The sequence below is a fragment of the Ranitomeya imitator genome, chromosome 3 (genome assembly GCF_032444005.1).
Source record: "Ranitomeya imitator isolate aRanImi1 chromosome 3, aRanImi1.pri, whole genome shotgun sequence".
Classification (NCBI taxonomy): domain Eukaryota; kingdom Metazoa; phylum Chordata; class Amphibia; order Anura; family Dendrobatidae; genus Ranitomeya; species Ranitomeya imitator.
This window is the reverse complement of record NC_091284.1, coordinates 784,290,537-784,306,353: the sequence shown is the minus strand read 5'-3', so window position 1 is coordinate 784,306,353 and position 15,817 is coordinate 784,290,537. Positions and strand designations below refer to the sequence as shown.

At 42.8% G+C, this 15,817-nt stretch overlaps 2 protein-coding genes across 5 annotated transcripts in view; one reads left to right on the top strand and one right to left on the bottom strand.

Moving 5' to 3' along the window:
* ATM (ATM serine/threonine kinase) overlaps positions 1-171 on the bottom strand; it is a 237,502-nt gene extending 237,331 nt beyond the window's left edge. The window contains exon 1 of the mRNA XM_069759148.1: positions 121-171. The gene's annotated coding sequence lies outside the window, so the exon portion shown is untranslated. The remainder of the gene's footprint in view (positions 1-120) is intronic.
* A 6,932-nt stretch (positions 172-7,103) lies between these two features.
* Positions 7,104-15,817, top strand: part of NPAT (nuclear protein, coactivator of histone transcription) — a 99,677-nt gene continuing 90,963 nt past the window's right edge. For 3 of the 4 annotated variants that reach the window (XM_069759146.1, XM_069759145.1, XM_069759143.1), the window contains exons 1-5: positions 7,159-7,314; positions 11,079-11,197; positions 11,942-12,002; positions 14,133-14,205; positions 14,315-14,355. In XM_069759146.1, coding sequence (XP_069615247.1) covers positions 7,278-7,314; positions 11,079-11,197; positions 11,942-12,002; positions 14,133-14,205; positions 14,315-14,355 — 331 coding nt within the window. In that variant the 5' untranslated portion in view covers positions 7,159-7,277. Of the gene's footprint in view, positions 7,315-11,078; positions 11,198-11,941; positions 12,003-14,132; positions 14,206-14,314; positions 14,356-15,817 lie in introns of all 4 variants that reach the window. The other variant, XM_069759144.1, reaches the window with a different exon arrangement.

Below are 15,817 nucleotides of genomic sequence, written 5' to 3'. Positions count from 1 at the left end.
CCTGCGGACACTGGCACTGCTGTGTGTAACTGCGCAGGACGGGGGTCTGCTCACAGTGCTCAGGGCTTGGTCCCCCCTGGGACAGACACCCCACTCCCCGGCCGGCAGCCCCAGCATTACCTCTCCACTGCTGCCCGTCTCCTCCACGCTGCCAGCCTCGGTGTCACACTCAAAGCCTTCCGCCACTTTCACTTTTCCCTCTGACCAGCAGGTGGCGCACAGCCTGAGTACACATCCATACCTACACTGATAACCATATACACAGCCTCATCCAGACCTATCGAAAATGTCCCTAAGGAAACAAAAACTGTCCTTGCTGCTCAAAGCAACCAATCAGATCCCAGCTTACATACTACGACCAGCTCTGGTAAAATGAAAGCTGTGCTATGATTGGTTGTTATGGGCAACAAATCTGTTTCCTTGTAGACCCTTCAGATAAATGTGCCTCAATATGTCCCGAGATGAGGCCTGTACACCCACAACACACCGAGCACCCATGAAAACTGTAAAAAAAAAATCGCAAGACATTTCCTCCATATGTGCGGAGCGCAGCACTAAAGTTCTAGTTAGGCCCCTTTCACACATCAGTTTTCTGCCGTCAGTCACAATCCGTTGGCTCGACGGATCACCGGATCTGTTACACATTGTGAAAAACTGATGCGACGGATTCATTGATTCGACGGATCCACTGGCTAATTGGATCCTAAATATATTGCAAAAAAAAAACCCACATATTTACAGCAAGAGGAATGGAGAAGTTGCGGATGTCAGAAACATTTTGTGTAAATAACAGTGCAGTGGATGTGAGATTTCTATAAATCCTATCCACATTGATGGAACTGAGCTGAGGTTGTTGGACAGCGAAAACATGCAGAATGAGAAACTTATTGTGGCAATTTAAATGAGTATTCCCATCTCCAAGATCGTATTCCAATATGTAGGAATAATGATATTAACAAAAAACTCCAATTACAAATGTAGTGCAGTTCTTCTGATTCACTATGTCACTTACCTCATGTGCAGGCATCGCAGTAACTTAGGTATCCATGGATACGACCACTCATATAGTGACAGTAATCGCAACCATGGATACCTAAGCTACTGCAATGCCCTGCACATGGGGTAAGTGACATAGCGAATCAGAAGAACTAGACTACATTAGTACTAATTGGAGGGATTTGCTAATATTATTATTATTACACCTAAGGCCACATTCACATGTTCAGTATTTGGTCAGTATTTTACCTCAGTATTTGTAAGCCAAAACCAGGAGTGGGTGATAAATGCAGAAGTGGTGCATATGTTTCTATTATACTTTTCCTCTATTTGTTCCACTCCTGGTTTTGGCTTACAAATACTGAGGTAAAATACTGACCAAATACTGAACGTATAAAAACATGGCCGAATACATATATTGGGATAGGACCTTGGAGCTGGGAATACCGCTTTAACCTTAGGGCTCATAGAGACGAGTATATTACACGTACGTGTTCTGTATGCAATGGCGTAATTTTAAGATCGTGGGCCCATATGCAAAATCTCCAAACTGTTACTGGTCTTTAACATTAATAATCTTTTGATATGGACAAGGGACGTTTTGGCCCCTCTTGGCTGCAGGGCCCAGTGTGATTGTAACCCCTGCACCTCCTATAGCTTCTCCCCTGGCGGTATGTATTATAATCGGAGATCACACGGACTGCCTATAGGGCTGTTCAGATTATGCTTTGTAACACGGACACTTGGTCTGTATGAAGAAAATGGCAGCGTGCGCTATTCTCTTCTGTATGTCGGTTGAGACTCACCCATTGAAGTCTACGGGTGCGCCAAAAAATGGTATCCCATATGGATCATCCGTATAGCACCTGATTCCTGCTGATAGATTATTATTAACATAGGACCCTGTATTTGGTCTTCTACATCATATTATTAAAAAAACGGACACCGCAATGGATGTCAAAAACAGATACACGATGACAATATGGATGAAAACGGTTTTTTTAAATTTTTCATACAGTACACTGGTCTGAACCCAACCTTAGGGTATGTCCGCACGTTACGGATTTGCCGCAGCAGTAAACCGGTTGGAAAATTGCTGTGAATCCGCAGCGGCCAATCAGCGGTTTATTTTCCACAGCATGTCAGTTCTTTGCGCGGATTCCGCAGCGTTTTACACCTGCTCCTCAACAGGAATCCGCAGGTGTAAAACCACAGGTGAAAAAACGCTGCAAATCCGCAGTAAATCCGCGGGTAATCCGCAGGTAAAACGCAACAATAAATAACAATAATAACAACAATAAAAAAATAGGAATAATAATAATATAATAATACTAATATAATAATAAAGAAATAATAGCAATAACAATAATATTATACTAATAATAGTAATAATAATAATAATGGCCTTTCAACCCATGGCAACTTGATGGATGAACGCCTACGCCGCTATTTTGATTGTCTCAGGCACCAGTTTCATTCATTTTATTTCAGAAGAGACTTTGCCGTCAATTTTAATGAGAGAGAAAAAAAAATAGATGCCTTATAGACACCATCAATATTGCATCCATTCTTTTTTTTTTTTTTTGTTTTCAAAATAATTTTTATTGGATTTTAACAATTATATTTAACCGAGAAGGGTAAACTAGGGAGGGGAGGAAGGGAGGGAAGGGACACGAGACCAGGGAAGGACCCCTATACAATAGGGGAGACAAGCAGACATTAGTTCAGTAGAATTAAACATGGTAGCTGTATCATAAGAGAACCACTTAAGAGTAGGTTAGATGAAATATGCATAGACAAGAATAGTATATGTATCTCTCTAAACTATGTAATAACAGATGAATATATCAACTTTAAAGGAGCAGTAGGATACGGGTTAACTAAAAATAGTGTAGGCCAGCGGCTGAGATTATGTATAAAGCTGCATAATAAAATAAGTAGCCTCACTTAATCAATATTGCAAAAATTTAGTAACCAGAATTAGCGTAACTGATGGGAAAAAATGACAGCCTGTCAAGGTAGGACCATCGATAATGGTCCAATACTAATTGGGCAACAAGATCGGTTCAATCACATGTTGTGACCTGGACTATACAAAGAGAAGAGAAACATTCAGGAGTTAATTTTGGTTTTGGAAGTAGGGTCAGAAGAAGATCCGGGATGTCCTATACCCGCACGATCTAGGAAGTTCATCGCCTCTGCTGGAGAAGTAAAAGTACGCCATTTTGCCGCGAAGAGGAATCTCAGGTTAGAGAACTGGTGCCAGTTATATTGCATTCCAGCCTGGTGCAGTCTATTGGTGGCGAGCTGAAACATTTTACGTTTTTGCATAGTGTCCTTGCACAGATCCCTGTACAATGTCAAGTGTCCATAGTGAGACGAGAGGAACCTTGGCTCCCTTGCGGCGACGAGCAACGAGTCTCTAAGCCAATTGGGGTATAGTGAGACGATAACATCCGCGGCAGTATTAGGCGGGAGAAAGGGAGGTCTCCGTATCCTGAATGCTTTTACTATTAGGTTTTTACCTTTAGTTTCGGGGAGCATGTAAGATATCATAGAGGAAATATATTTTTCTAGCTGGGATTTCCCCACCGATTCCGGGATACCGCGGACTTTCAAGTTGTTTTTTCTTTTGTAATTTTCAAAATCAGTTAATTTGGCTCTGAAGGAGTCTATATCGTTTTTTAGATTGACCAGGGGATCTGGACGTGCAGGCTCGCCCTCCGCATTATTGCAAGACGCCAACCCTTGGTGTTTGCTTGGAGAGTAGGATTTATTCGGGATGTTAGGGGAATCATCAGAGGTCGTGTTGGCGATAGAGAATGGGGCACCGCCAAAATGCGAGAAAACTTCTCTGAATAGTTTTTTGAATATTTTTTCAGATAACCTAGTTCCTTTTAGCTCCATAGATGACAAAAGAGCCCTACACAGGTTGACCATGAATTTCATAGAGGGATACTCGTCAGAGGCCACAATTTTATCAATTGGGGAATAATTAGGGACCTCAGTACAAGGCTGCTCCTGCTCCATGTCGCTCACATATGAGGTTTTTGATGTGTCATCTGAGCCACTTAAGTCCTCCATATCGCTGGACTCCTCTGAGCACCCCTCTAAATCTGTTAACCCCTCATTGTCACAGTCATCCATAAGATCTTTATAATCACGTTCGGAGGAAGCTGAAGACGCTGTGTGACTGATTGATTGCGCCTCCCTCCCCACCAAAGATGTCATAGAGAGGTCAGGGGTCAAGTAAGGGTTATCAAAAATAGACTGTTCTTTAAGTTTTTCTTCAAGCCCAATGGCGAAAGATTTAATAAGTGATTTGGGCAGCAAAGCAGCATGTTTAGCCATTTTACCAAATGAGGTGTATTCCTTATCATATAGGCACTCATTGGTGGTGTTCATTTGGTTACTCGATTTTATTTCTAATGCCTCCTTCCTATCAAAAGTCCGTAGTGGGGGTGAGAGGGAGCCACAACCAAGGCTGAGTCCCTGCTGTGAATATGGCTCCGCCCCAACTCTCACAAACCTGCCCCCTCTTTGATTATCTCTCTCAGTCTCACCTTTAATAGCGTTGCTTTTATTGGGGATCAACCTCCCCCCCCCCCTACTCTGGGGGGGCGATCGCTTCCCCAAGCACTCTCCCTCGAAAGCCAATGCGGCAGGCGAGACCCGCCGCTTCTCTGTATATTCGCTGTCCCCTGCTGCAGCTCCCGGCGTCTGGCATCTCCTGTCACTTCTGGGTACGAACTCCTTCGCATCGTACCTCAATGAGCTGCGCTGCATCGGCGGGATCACTCCGCCGCCGGTCTGTCGCTCCGTCCCGTTCTCCGCTCCTGGCTCCCATAGCGACGCGGTGGCTTGCGTCGCTGATATGGATCCACGGCTCCCTCTCCTCTCCTCACCGCCCGGCGTCTCTGATTTGCCCGGCGCCGCTGGTTTGACAGGCGTCGGGATCCCCAAAGCCGGCACCTCTGCGCCGTCCAGCGTATCCCTCCGCCGCGTCGCTGCATTGTAAATCTCAGCGGTCCCTCTGCCTCCCACCGATGTACCTGCAGTCTTTGTCAGAGTTGGTGCAGGGGCAGGGGACCTCGGAGCTGCAGTCTGGGTGATTTTCTGTGCACTTTGGTGCCGCAGGACCGCTGGTTTTCGGCTGTTAGTTCCACTGCTTAGGCTCCCGGGACTTCTTTCTTTCCCACCAGGGGGAAGCCTGCTGCTGCCGCCATTGTTTTTCTCCCGGGTACTTCTCTGCCCAAATGAGGGAGAATTCTTAGGTGTGCCAGCGATTTTCCTCTTCCCTCTTGATCCTGGCATGTTTATAGGTGTTGAGGAATAGAATAGTCCAGATATATGTAGGCTAAATTAGTAGCAATTAAGGGATTAGCAGGAGCCCTGCACAGGCACATCCACTCCTGTCCCTTGGCAAACCACGCCAATATTGCATCCATTCTTAAGCAAAATCCATTGCAAAAATTACAGAAGAAACTGCTCTAGGGTTTCTTTTTATTAAAAACTAGATGGTGGCCCGATTTTTATTAAAAATGGATATAAAGAACAGCGTACAGATGAAAAAAAAAGGTCAGTTTCAGACTAAAAAAAAAGACAATTTTTCGTATGCGCTTATGGACTTAGTCTTAGGCCACATTCAGATGTCGGTGATTTTTCACGTGTACAAAAAATAAAAAAATGGTCCAACTGTGATTGTTTTTTACCTTCAGACTTTAATCAGTCTTTCTTGTAAAAAAAAAATGGTGGAGGTTTCTCATATCAAACAGACTGTGAAAATCGGACAGCGCAAAGGTGGCGCCTGAGCGTTGTCTGATTCCTCCACAGACTTGTATTGGAAAGTTTGACCTGTTACTTGATCGAAAATGGATATGTATTCGGTGCGGACACACGGTCTGCAAAAATATACAGATGTGTGAGCAGCCCCACAGACTATAAGGTATGTGGCCACGCTGCGTCCTGGTGTGCGGATTTTTCCGCACTGATTTTGATAAATCCGCAGGGCAAAATCACTGCGTTTTTCCTGCAGATTTTCCACGGTTGTTGTGCGGATTCTACTGCGGTTTTACTCCTGCGTTTTTTTAATATGGAGCAGGTGTTAAACCGCTGCGGATTCCGCACAAAGAATTGACATGCTGCGGAAAATAAACCGCAGAGTTTCCGCGCGGTATTTTCTGCAGCATGTGCACAGCGGTTTTTTGTTTTCTATAGGTTAACATGGTACTGTACACCGCATGGAAAACTGCTACGGATCCACAGCGTCAAAAACGCTGTGGATCCGCGGTAAAAACCGCAACGTGTGCACATAGCCTAAGGGTATGTGTCCACCTTCAGGATTGCATGAGGATTTGGTCAGGATTTTCTGCAGGTAAAATCCTGACCAAATCTGCACCTGAGGTCACCGACAGGTCACCTGCGCTGTCCTGGTGTTGTTTCTGCAATGTAAGGACATGCTGCGTTCTTAAAAGACGCGCCTAAAAGACGTGCATAGTGGAGACGGGATTTCATGAAATCCCCTCCACTATGCTGTAACATCTGGACGCTGCGTTTTTTTTACGCTGTGGCTCAACGCAGCGTCAAAAACGCAACGTTTCCTGAACGTGGAAACATACCCTAAGGCTACGTTCACACTATCAGTATTTGGTCAGTTTTTTACCTCAGTATTTGTAAGCCAAAACCAGGAATGGGTGATAAATACAGAAGTGGTGACGTGACGTGTTCCTATTGTTCCTCTGCTGGTTTTGTCTTACAAATACTGAGGTAAAATACTGACCAAATACTGAACGTGTGCACGTGGCCTTAAAGTCTGTGGGGCTGCTCACATGGCCGTGGCTGCCATTTGCTTGTCACTTTAGTGTTCATTGAGACGATTGGAAAAAAATATGGTTTACTTAGTTGAGAGCAGAATTATGGAAAGAGGAAGCGCTGACGGGACCATTATACTGTGACATTAGCATTACTCTATATGAAGGGATTGCCATTTATGCAGTTCTCCATTATTTGTCTGCTGGAGCGGCCATACACTGTAAGGTGGGCGTCACTAGTTGTCATCAATGATGATATTTTCCAGTCATTATTATAATCTGAGCGGAACTGTGAGCGGGCTGCCCTCATCCGGAACTCCGGGCGCTGCTCTCGCTGGGGACGGTTTACAGTGTGACACCGCACAGCAGCGCGGGAGAAGCAGGTCACTGAGTGACGGGACGTGGCTGTGAGTTCGGGGAGCGGCTCCGGGCAGAGGCTGACGTCTCGGATGCCCCGCAGGAGGGGTCGCCATGCTGCTTCCTTCCGATGTGGCCCGGCTGGTTCTGGGTGAGTGCCCGCCGCACGGGCCACATACTGCGCTGTGCATGTCAGTGCCCGGCGGCCTCCTCCGCCATCATGTCTGTTTATATACGGACACCTGTCACCTCCCCGTGTACGTGGTGACCACCGTGGGCCACTACAACTCCCAGCAGATCCCCCCAGGGCTCCGCACCCCCCTCCTCCCGTGTCATGGACATTCCTAACACTCCTCGCCTTAGTTAAGATTTTTTATTAGCAAAGTGCCTAATTTTCATATTTTTGTGCTTCTTTCTTCTTTTTTTTTGCCTAAGACCCATAACATTTTCTTCACCCGATCCGTATGGAGGCTTTTTTTTTTTTTGTGGGACGAATTGTAGTTTACTATTCAATGTACAAAAAAAAAAAAACCTATTAGGGTGAAATGGTTAAAAAATATACAATTCTGATTTTGTTGTGTTTTTTTTTTTTTTTCTTGTAGCAATCATCTGGAAACATAATTATTTGGATCAGTACCATTACAGCAATGCCAGTGCGGCTCTAATTTTTTTTTTTTTTTTTAGTATTATTATTTTAATGGCTTAACTTTTTGTAACTTGAAAAAAAAAAAAGTGGTCTGTAATGCCACTTTCTAATCCGTGTAAGGGTTAATTCAGATGTCATGAATTTTCTCACATCGCGTCCTTTTTATCGAGTTTCATCAAAATTTGGGCCGAGTTTCATCCGATTTTCTCAGATGAGAGAAGAAAAAAATTCTCTTCTCCTGATCAGGTTGTGATTTAGGTGCTGGCCAGTTATTTTTCACGGATCCTTAGACTTGCATTGCCGATTTTTGATCCGACACTTTTTACCAATACCAGACGTGTCACCGTGACATTGCGTGGACCGTGAAAAATCTCCGGACATGTGACTCCAAGGCACGAGTCCTATCCGTGAAAAAAAAAAACACATGGGTAGCGCCTCTATACAAAAAGCGGAGGTTTGAATGAGGTTTACGGCTCACACGAGCGTAGATTCTCTCATGCAAGAGATCCGGATCAATTATGTAAATGACACTCAGACATAGACTTTAATGGGGGCGCGTGCTTCGATTTGTGGAGCCCCTCATCGTATGCCGCAATCCGGTCTGTAGAAGAAAAAAAAATATTGATCAGCCACATAGATATTGATTCTGTCACATAGAATAACAGAAATTATTTTAAAAATAGAGTTAATCTGAAATCATAGGGGAAGTAAGTCATTGAGTGTCAGCACACTGCGATTAACCCCTTCATGTTCTACATGTCACAGAGTACGTCAAGGACTCTGGAGGGGGGATGAGAAGTAGAAGCCTCTCCACAAAGGGCAGATCTGTATTAAAATTGGCATCTCCCTCCAATAACGATTGCAGTTAACCAGTTAAATGCCGCCGTCAGTCACTGAGAGAAGCATCTAAGTGCCGCAGTACTGAACTATATGGTACAGATAACAAGTTCAAGTCCCCTAAGGGAGACTAACAAAGTGTAAAATTAATTTTCAAAATGTAAAAGAAAAAATATAAAATGTGAATTGCTCACCTTTGTCCCAGTTAACAATAAAGAAATGTAAAAAAATAAATAAATATATATTAATAATAATAATAATAATCTTTATTTTTATATAGCGCTAACATATTCCGCAGCGCTTCACAGTTTGCACACATTATCATCTCTGTCCCCGATGGGGCTCACAATCTAGATTCCCTATCAGTATGTCTTTGGAATGTGGGAGGAAACCGGAGAACCCGGAGGAAACCCACGCAAACACGGAGAGAACATACAAACTCTTTGCAGATGTTGTCCTGGGTGGGATTAGAACCCAGGACCCCAGCGCTGCAAGGCTGCAGTGCTAACCACTGCGCCACCATGCTGCCCATATATATATATATATATATATATATATCTGCTATCACTGTGTGAAGAAGAGTCCGATCTATTGATCTATTGATATATAGAATTAATTATGCTGAATGGCTGAGGCTATGTGCACATGTTCAGGAATCTCTGCAGTTTTTACCTTGGAGCTTCCCAATGCAATAATATAGCGGCAAAAGCGCGAAAAAACCACAAAATTAATGAGCATGCTTCACCGAAAAAAACACATCATTTGCACAAAAATTGCAGAATGCATTAAAAATGTTGGGATGCTTATGTAAGGGTTTTTGTTAGTGTTTTTTTTCCCCCGGGGGGAAAAAAAAAAAAATCCTGAACGTGTGCACATAGCCTCAATGCTGTAAGGAGAAAAAAAAAAATCGCGAAACTCCAGAATATTTTTTTTTTCTTGGTCACTGCAATAACGATAAAAAAAATTCAATAAGAAGCGATCAAAGCATAGTATATACCCCAAGAATTACAGTATATACGTTACATAAAAACACCAGCTCATCACGCCATAAAAAAGCCTGTAAAAATCCATGGATTGTATTATAAAAAAAAAAGTTACAGGTCTCAAAAAATGGTGTGACAACAATTTTTTTTTTTTTTTTTTTAACAAAAATCCAGTTAAAAATAAAGTATGAAATAGATAAAAGTATACATATTTGGTATCTCTGTAATCATGTGTCCAGGTAATTTTTACTCTATAATGCCGTAAAAAATAGAATCCAAAAATACATTGACAGTTATGTTTTGTTTTTTTCTTTTCTCCACCATTTTACTGCACCTATATTTTTTTTTTTTTTTACATTTCCCTTTGCTGTATATGATAAAATGAATGATGTCATTCAAAACTATATCTTGTTCCGCACAAAAAAAAACCCTCATATGTATGTCAGTGCAAGAATGAAAAAAAAAAAAAAAGTCATAGTTATTGAAGAAAAAAAAAAAGTTGGAGAAAGAAATGAAAATACAAAAATTGGCTGCAGAGAGAAGTGGGCTAATGAATACATGAACTTCACTATTTCTATGCATGTAAAAAAAAAATCATGAAGTACTCAGTTGTTTGATCAAAAAGCGTAGAAGCCATTCACCGGTGACAGGGTGACCTCATATGGATGGTTCCTAATCTCCATGACTGGCCTCACATGAATTGGGGAAGAGATAGGAAACAGGCTTATTAAATGGGGCTGTCCCACAAACAAACGTTTTAATCAGTAGATCTTGGAATATTTGGATGCTTAGAAAAAAAAACAAAAAAAAAAAAAACCTCTGCTCAGATGATTTTGTAAATGCCTTGTAATGTCTGTGTCTGACAATGCAGAGCTGCTCCAGTTCATATACCACATCTACTGGCCAGGGGAGGAAGCCTAAGTAACTTGATAAGCGAGTATACAGACGAAACAGCAGGGCTCACAGCTGTTATTTTCTAATGTAATACATTGCCCTGTGCCACGTCTCCAGTTCCCTGATTTCATCGTAAATTGTCAGTGACGTTAAAGCTCAGCAGCCACAGGAGCTCCCACCTCACTGGCTTGATTTATGAGTTCAGGAAACCGGAGATGTGGCAGAAACAGTCGCTCCTGTGATAAAACAGGCAGGCAAATGTCTTAACTCAGAAAGTAGCAGCAGCGATCCACTGCTTTTTCATCCACATACTCGCTTTTTTCCCCTTTTACATGCATAGAGACAATACCCTTTGTATGCAGTAAATAAATCTAGTGCTTTGCTGCAGAATGGATGTTCTGTCCTCACTGAATTCGTTTCTTTATTCTCAGTATTGATGCTTCTGCCTGTTCAGCATGATGCACTCCTATTTGGTGGTCCATCCATTGCTAGCACCCTCGGTCGCAGACTGCTTTTGCTTTTTTGACTTACAATGTCACGTGGCTTTTATTTTAGGTTACTTGCAGCAAGAAAAGCTCCTGTCTACCTGCCAATCCTTTGTCGCAGAAAGTCCGAATCTCAAAGAGTATGCCGAGCATCATACAGAAGACGGCACCATCCCAGGATGCTTGCTGGTAAGAATTATTTTAATCGTTTTTATAATGGAGTCTATAATTACTGTTCAAACCAAGCCCATCCTCTCTCTCAGTGCCCCCATAATGTGGACTAGCATTTCAGTGCACTTGTTTTTAACCACTTGTTTTCCATTTATCTCCACCCTAGTTTTCGTCAATTGATAGCTCTTAGTTTTTACAGGAGGCCATAGATGGAAAACAGTTGGGCACGGGGTAACTGCTTGGCGATGCCAAGGGTGCAGGGCATGACTGTGCTTGGTGTGAACAAACATTTTGTCCCTTTTTAAACTGCTTGTTGAGCTTCATAGACAGCAGTCTGAATAATAACATCTCCATAAGGAACACAAGTGTGTTTGTCTCCCAGCAGAGAGACACACAAGGCGAGGGCACACAAGGCAAGGGCACACAGTGCTTCGTAAAACTGCTCTGCCACAGAGGTCTGGCGTCGCCTCTGCCGCCGAGTCAGGTGGAGCCGGATATTGACTGTAAAAGCATAAAGTGCAGGCAGTAAAGCATACATGTAGTTTTTTGCGTCAAAACCAGGAGTGGATCCAAAAAGAAGGAAAGAGATAAAGGATGGACTAATACTTTGCCTCTGCTTTGCATCCACTGTTGTGTTTAGCTCCTGAATCTCCATGTGTGAGTGCAGCCTTAATACTTTTAGCTAATGGTAAAAGGGAGTCTAGGCTGGAATTGATTAATATGAAGCTCATTTATCAGTGTGTAATATTTTCTCCTTTTCAGTCCCTATTCGGAAAAAACCTGACGACAATCTTAAATGAATATATTACCATGAAGGCAAAGGGTGAGTGTGTGGTTGAAGCTTTTCCTCTTGTAGACTCTGGGAATATTAGGACTCTTGATTTGCTGAAGCATTTACATGAAAGATGCCATTTTGTACCATTAGGATTCCTGATTCACCAGTTTACATTTAAAGGGGATATTGGGGCTATTACAAAACTTGCCCAAATACTGGGAATGTTTTAAAATAAAGAAATATTACTTATTGAAACCCCTCCTACTTTAGTATCACGTCTCCAGCGGACCCTGCAGTGATCTTGTGCTGCCCATTTTTCATATAACCGCTGCAGGCAATTGGTGGTCTGAGTGGTCGTGTCCTGTACTAACAACTGTCAGTCTTGAGGTTAAAGGGAACCTGTCACCCCGTTTTTTCAGATTGAGCTATAAATACTGTTAAATAGGGCCTGCGCTGTGCGTTACTATAGTGTATGTAGTGTACCCTGATTCCCCATGTATGCTGAGAAATACATTACCAAAGTCGCCGTTTTCGCCTGTCAATCAGGCTGGTCTGGTCAGGTGGGCGTGTTCACAGCGCTCTTTTCTTCCCCAGCTTTCCGTTGGTGGCGTAGTGGTGTGCGCATGTCCAAGGTCCGAATTCCCTGCGCCCACGTGAAGACACAGCGCGCGATCTGCGCTGTAATCCCTTGCATCGGTGGGGGCGGCCATCTTCCTGGGGCCGCGCGTGCGCAGATGGAGTGCTCTGCTGCACGGGGCTTCAGGAAAATGGCCGCGGGATGCCGTTCATGCGCATTAGAGATCGCGGCGGCCATTTTCCCAAAGCCGAGATGCAAACTCGGTGGGGAATCAGGGTACACTACATACACTATAGTAACGCACAGCGCAGGCCCTATTTAACAGTATTGATAGCTCAATCTGAAAAAACGGGGTGACAGGTTCCCTTTAATGAAAGGCTGCTGCGATCACGTGAATGATGGACAACATATGATCACTGCAGCACTACCAAAGTGATGGAGGAGTCTACTGATTAAATATTGTCTATTTCTTTATTTCATAACATCTTGCACCCATGTTCTGGCCACAAGATTAAGACTCCGTGTTCAGGTTATACACAAAAGTGCTGCTAACACCAGCTGGGTAACCACTAAGGCTATGTGCACACGATGCGGATTTTGCTGCGGATCCGCAGCAGTTTCCCATGAGTTTACAGTTCTATGTAAATCTATGGGAAACCAAAAATGCTGTGCACATGCTGCGGAAAAAAACGCACGGAAACACAGCGGCTTACATTCCGCAGCATGTCACTTCTTTCTGCGGATTCCGCAGCGGTTTAACAACTGCCCCTATGGGGCGGTAAATCCGCAATAAATCTGCAGCAAAAACGCAGCGTTTTTGCCCTGCAGATTTATCAAATCTGCTGCGGAAAAATCCGCAGTGGCCAAGAATACGTGTACACATAGCCTTACACTGCTGTACCTGGTGGCCTGATGAATCTATTACTGGGAAACAATTGTACAAGTCACTATGAGGACACATTCAGTAATTTGCATCGTTATTTGTAAGCCTAAACCAGGAGTGGGTGATAAATACAGAAGTGGTGACGTGTTTCTATTATACTTTTCCTCTGATTGTTCCACTCCTAATTTTGGCTTACAAATACTGATCGTGGCCTATGTCCAGGTGCAGACGACTGTAGATTTCTCTCAGATGAGACAATCGAGATGATTATGAAAATCCACTCTGATCAGTGTGGGAGCACAGTGTGATCCGATTCTGTCGGATGAGGAGAAGATGAGATGGAGAAGAAAAATGTCTCCCATGTTCTCCATTCTGTGAGTCTGAGGAAATCGGACTGCACTCAGATGTCATCTGAGTGTTTTACGATGTTTCCCATGCACTCGTTGACTTGCATGGCTGAGTGCGATCCAAATCAGATCAAACTGAAGCATGCAATGATTTTTCTTCTAACCGTCACTCTCCGAGGAAAAAAATCGAACATATGCACGGCCCTGTAGCATAACATTAGTTCAGGTGTGAACCGATGTCTGGTTCTATCGCATTCCGACCAAAAACACGATAGTCTGCACCTGCCCTAAAATGTTCCAATCTGACTGGTTTATACCTAATTATGCATCCTAATAAATCACATGGAACTTACTTGAAACCTCTTGTTCAGAGAATCAAGCAGAAGTCCCATTCATGATGTCGTCTCTGTGGAAGAAGCTGGACCTCACGTTATCCCAGATCAGGTATACTTATACATCATACTTATCTCATACAGATAGTGCAGTATCTCACTGTATTATATGTGGTCCTATGTAATAAATTATAATTTAATCTGATCTCTTTACCTGCCAGGTCCATGCAAGAATCGGCAGCTTTTAACAGCCATCAAAGATGTAAGTGAGCAGTGCTAATTATCGGCTTTGTTAATGTTTTCCACAATCCTCTGCTCGGCAGCACAGATTTCTCAGCTTTCCTGGATACCAGTGAGACACAGGAACAGGCCCAGTAGCTCTGTAGGCAGGGCAACGTCACCTCATGTCTGTTTCAGGAAACCGCACATGCACATTAGCCACGTGCCTGACTGACCCTATGTCTTAGGCTGGAGTCACACTCGGTGTAAGACAATACGGTCCGTATATTGCGGCCGTAATACGCTGAAAAGTCCCCAAAATAGTGGTCCGTAGCTCCTCCGTAGGTAGGGTGTATCAGCGTATTTTGCGCATGGCATCCTCCGTATGTAATCCGTATGGCATCCGTACTGCGTGTTTTTCTCGCAGGCTTGCAAAACCGACATACGGCAATACAAGGCATCCATGTGTAAATATATATATATATATATATATATATATATATATATATATATATATATATATATATATAGCAGTAGACACATATATGTATATATATTATTACTTCATACAGCGCTAGGTAGCTTTAAAGCCGGTAATTCAATTACCGGCTTTTGCTGTCTCCTTCCTAAACCCGACATGATATGAGACATGGTTTACATACAGTAAACTATCTCATATCCCCATTTTTTTTTTGCATATTCCACACTACCAATGTTAGTAGTGTGTATGAGCAAAATTTGGCCGTTCTATCTATTAAATTAAAGGGTTAAATGGCGGAAAAAAATTGGCATGGGCTCCCGCACAATTTTCTCCGCCAGAGTAGTAAAGCCAGTGACTTGGGGCAGATATTAACCCCTTTACCCCCAAGGGTGGTTTGCACGTTATGGACTGGGTCAATTTTTACAATTCTGACCACTGTCCCTTTATGAGGTTATAACTCTGGAACGCTTCAACGGATCCCGGTGATTCTGACATTGTTTTCTCGTGACATATTGTACTTCATGATAGTGGTAAAATTTCTTTGATATTACCTGCGTTTATTTGTGAAAAAAACGGAAATTTGGCGAAAATTTTGAAAATTTCGCAATTTTCCAACTTTGAATTTTTATGCAATTAAATCACAGAGATATGTCACACAAAATACTTAATAAGTAACATTTCCCACATGTCTACTTTACATCAGCACAATTTTGGAACCAAAAATTTTTTTTTGTTAGGGAGTTATAAGGGTTAAAAGTTGACCAGCAATTTCTCATTTTTACAACACCATTTTATTTTAGGGACCACATCTCATTTGAAGTCATTTTGAGGGGTCTATATGATAGAAAATACCCAAGTGTGACACCATTCTAAAAACTGCACCCCTCAAGGTGCTCAAAACCACATTCAAGAAGTTTATTAACCCTTCTGGTGCTTCACAGGAATTTTTGGAATGTTTAAATAAAAATGAACATTTAACTTTTTTTCACAAAAAATTTACTTCAGCTCCAATTTGTTTTATTTT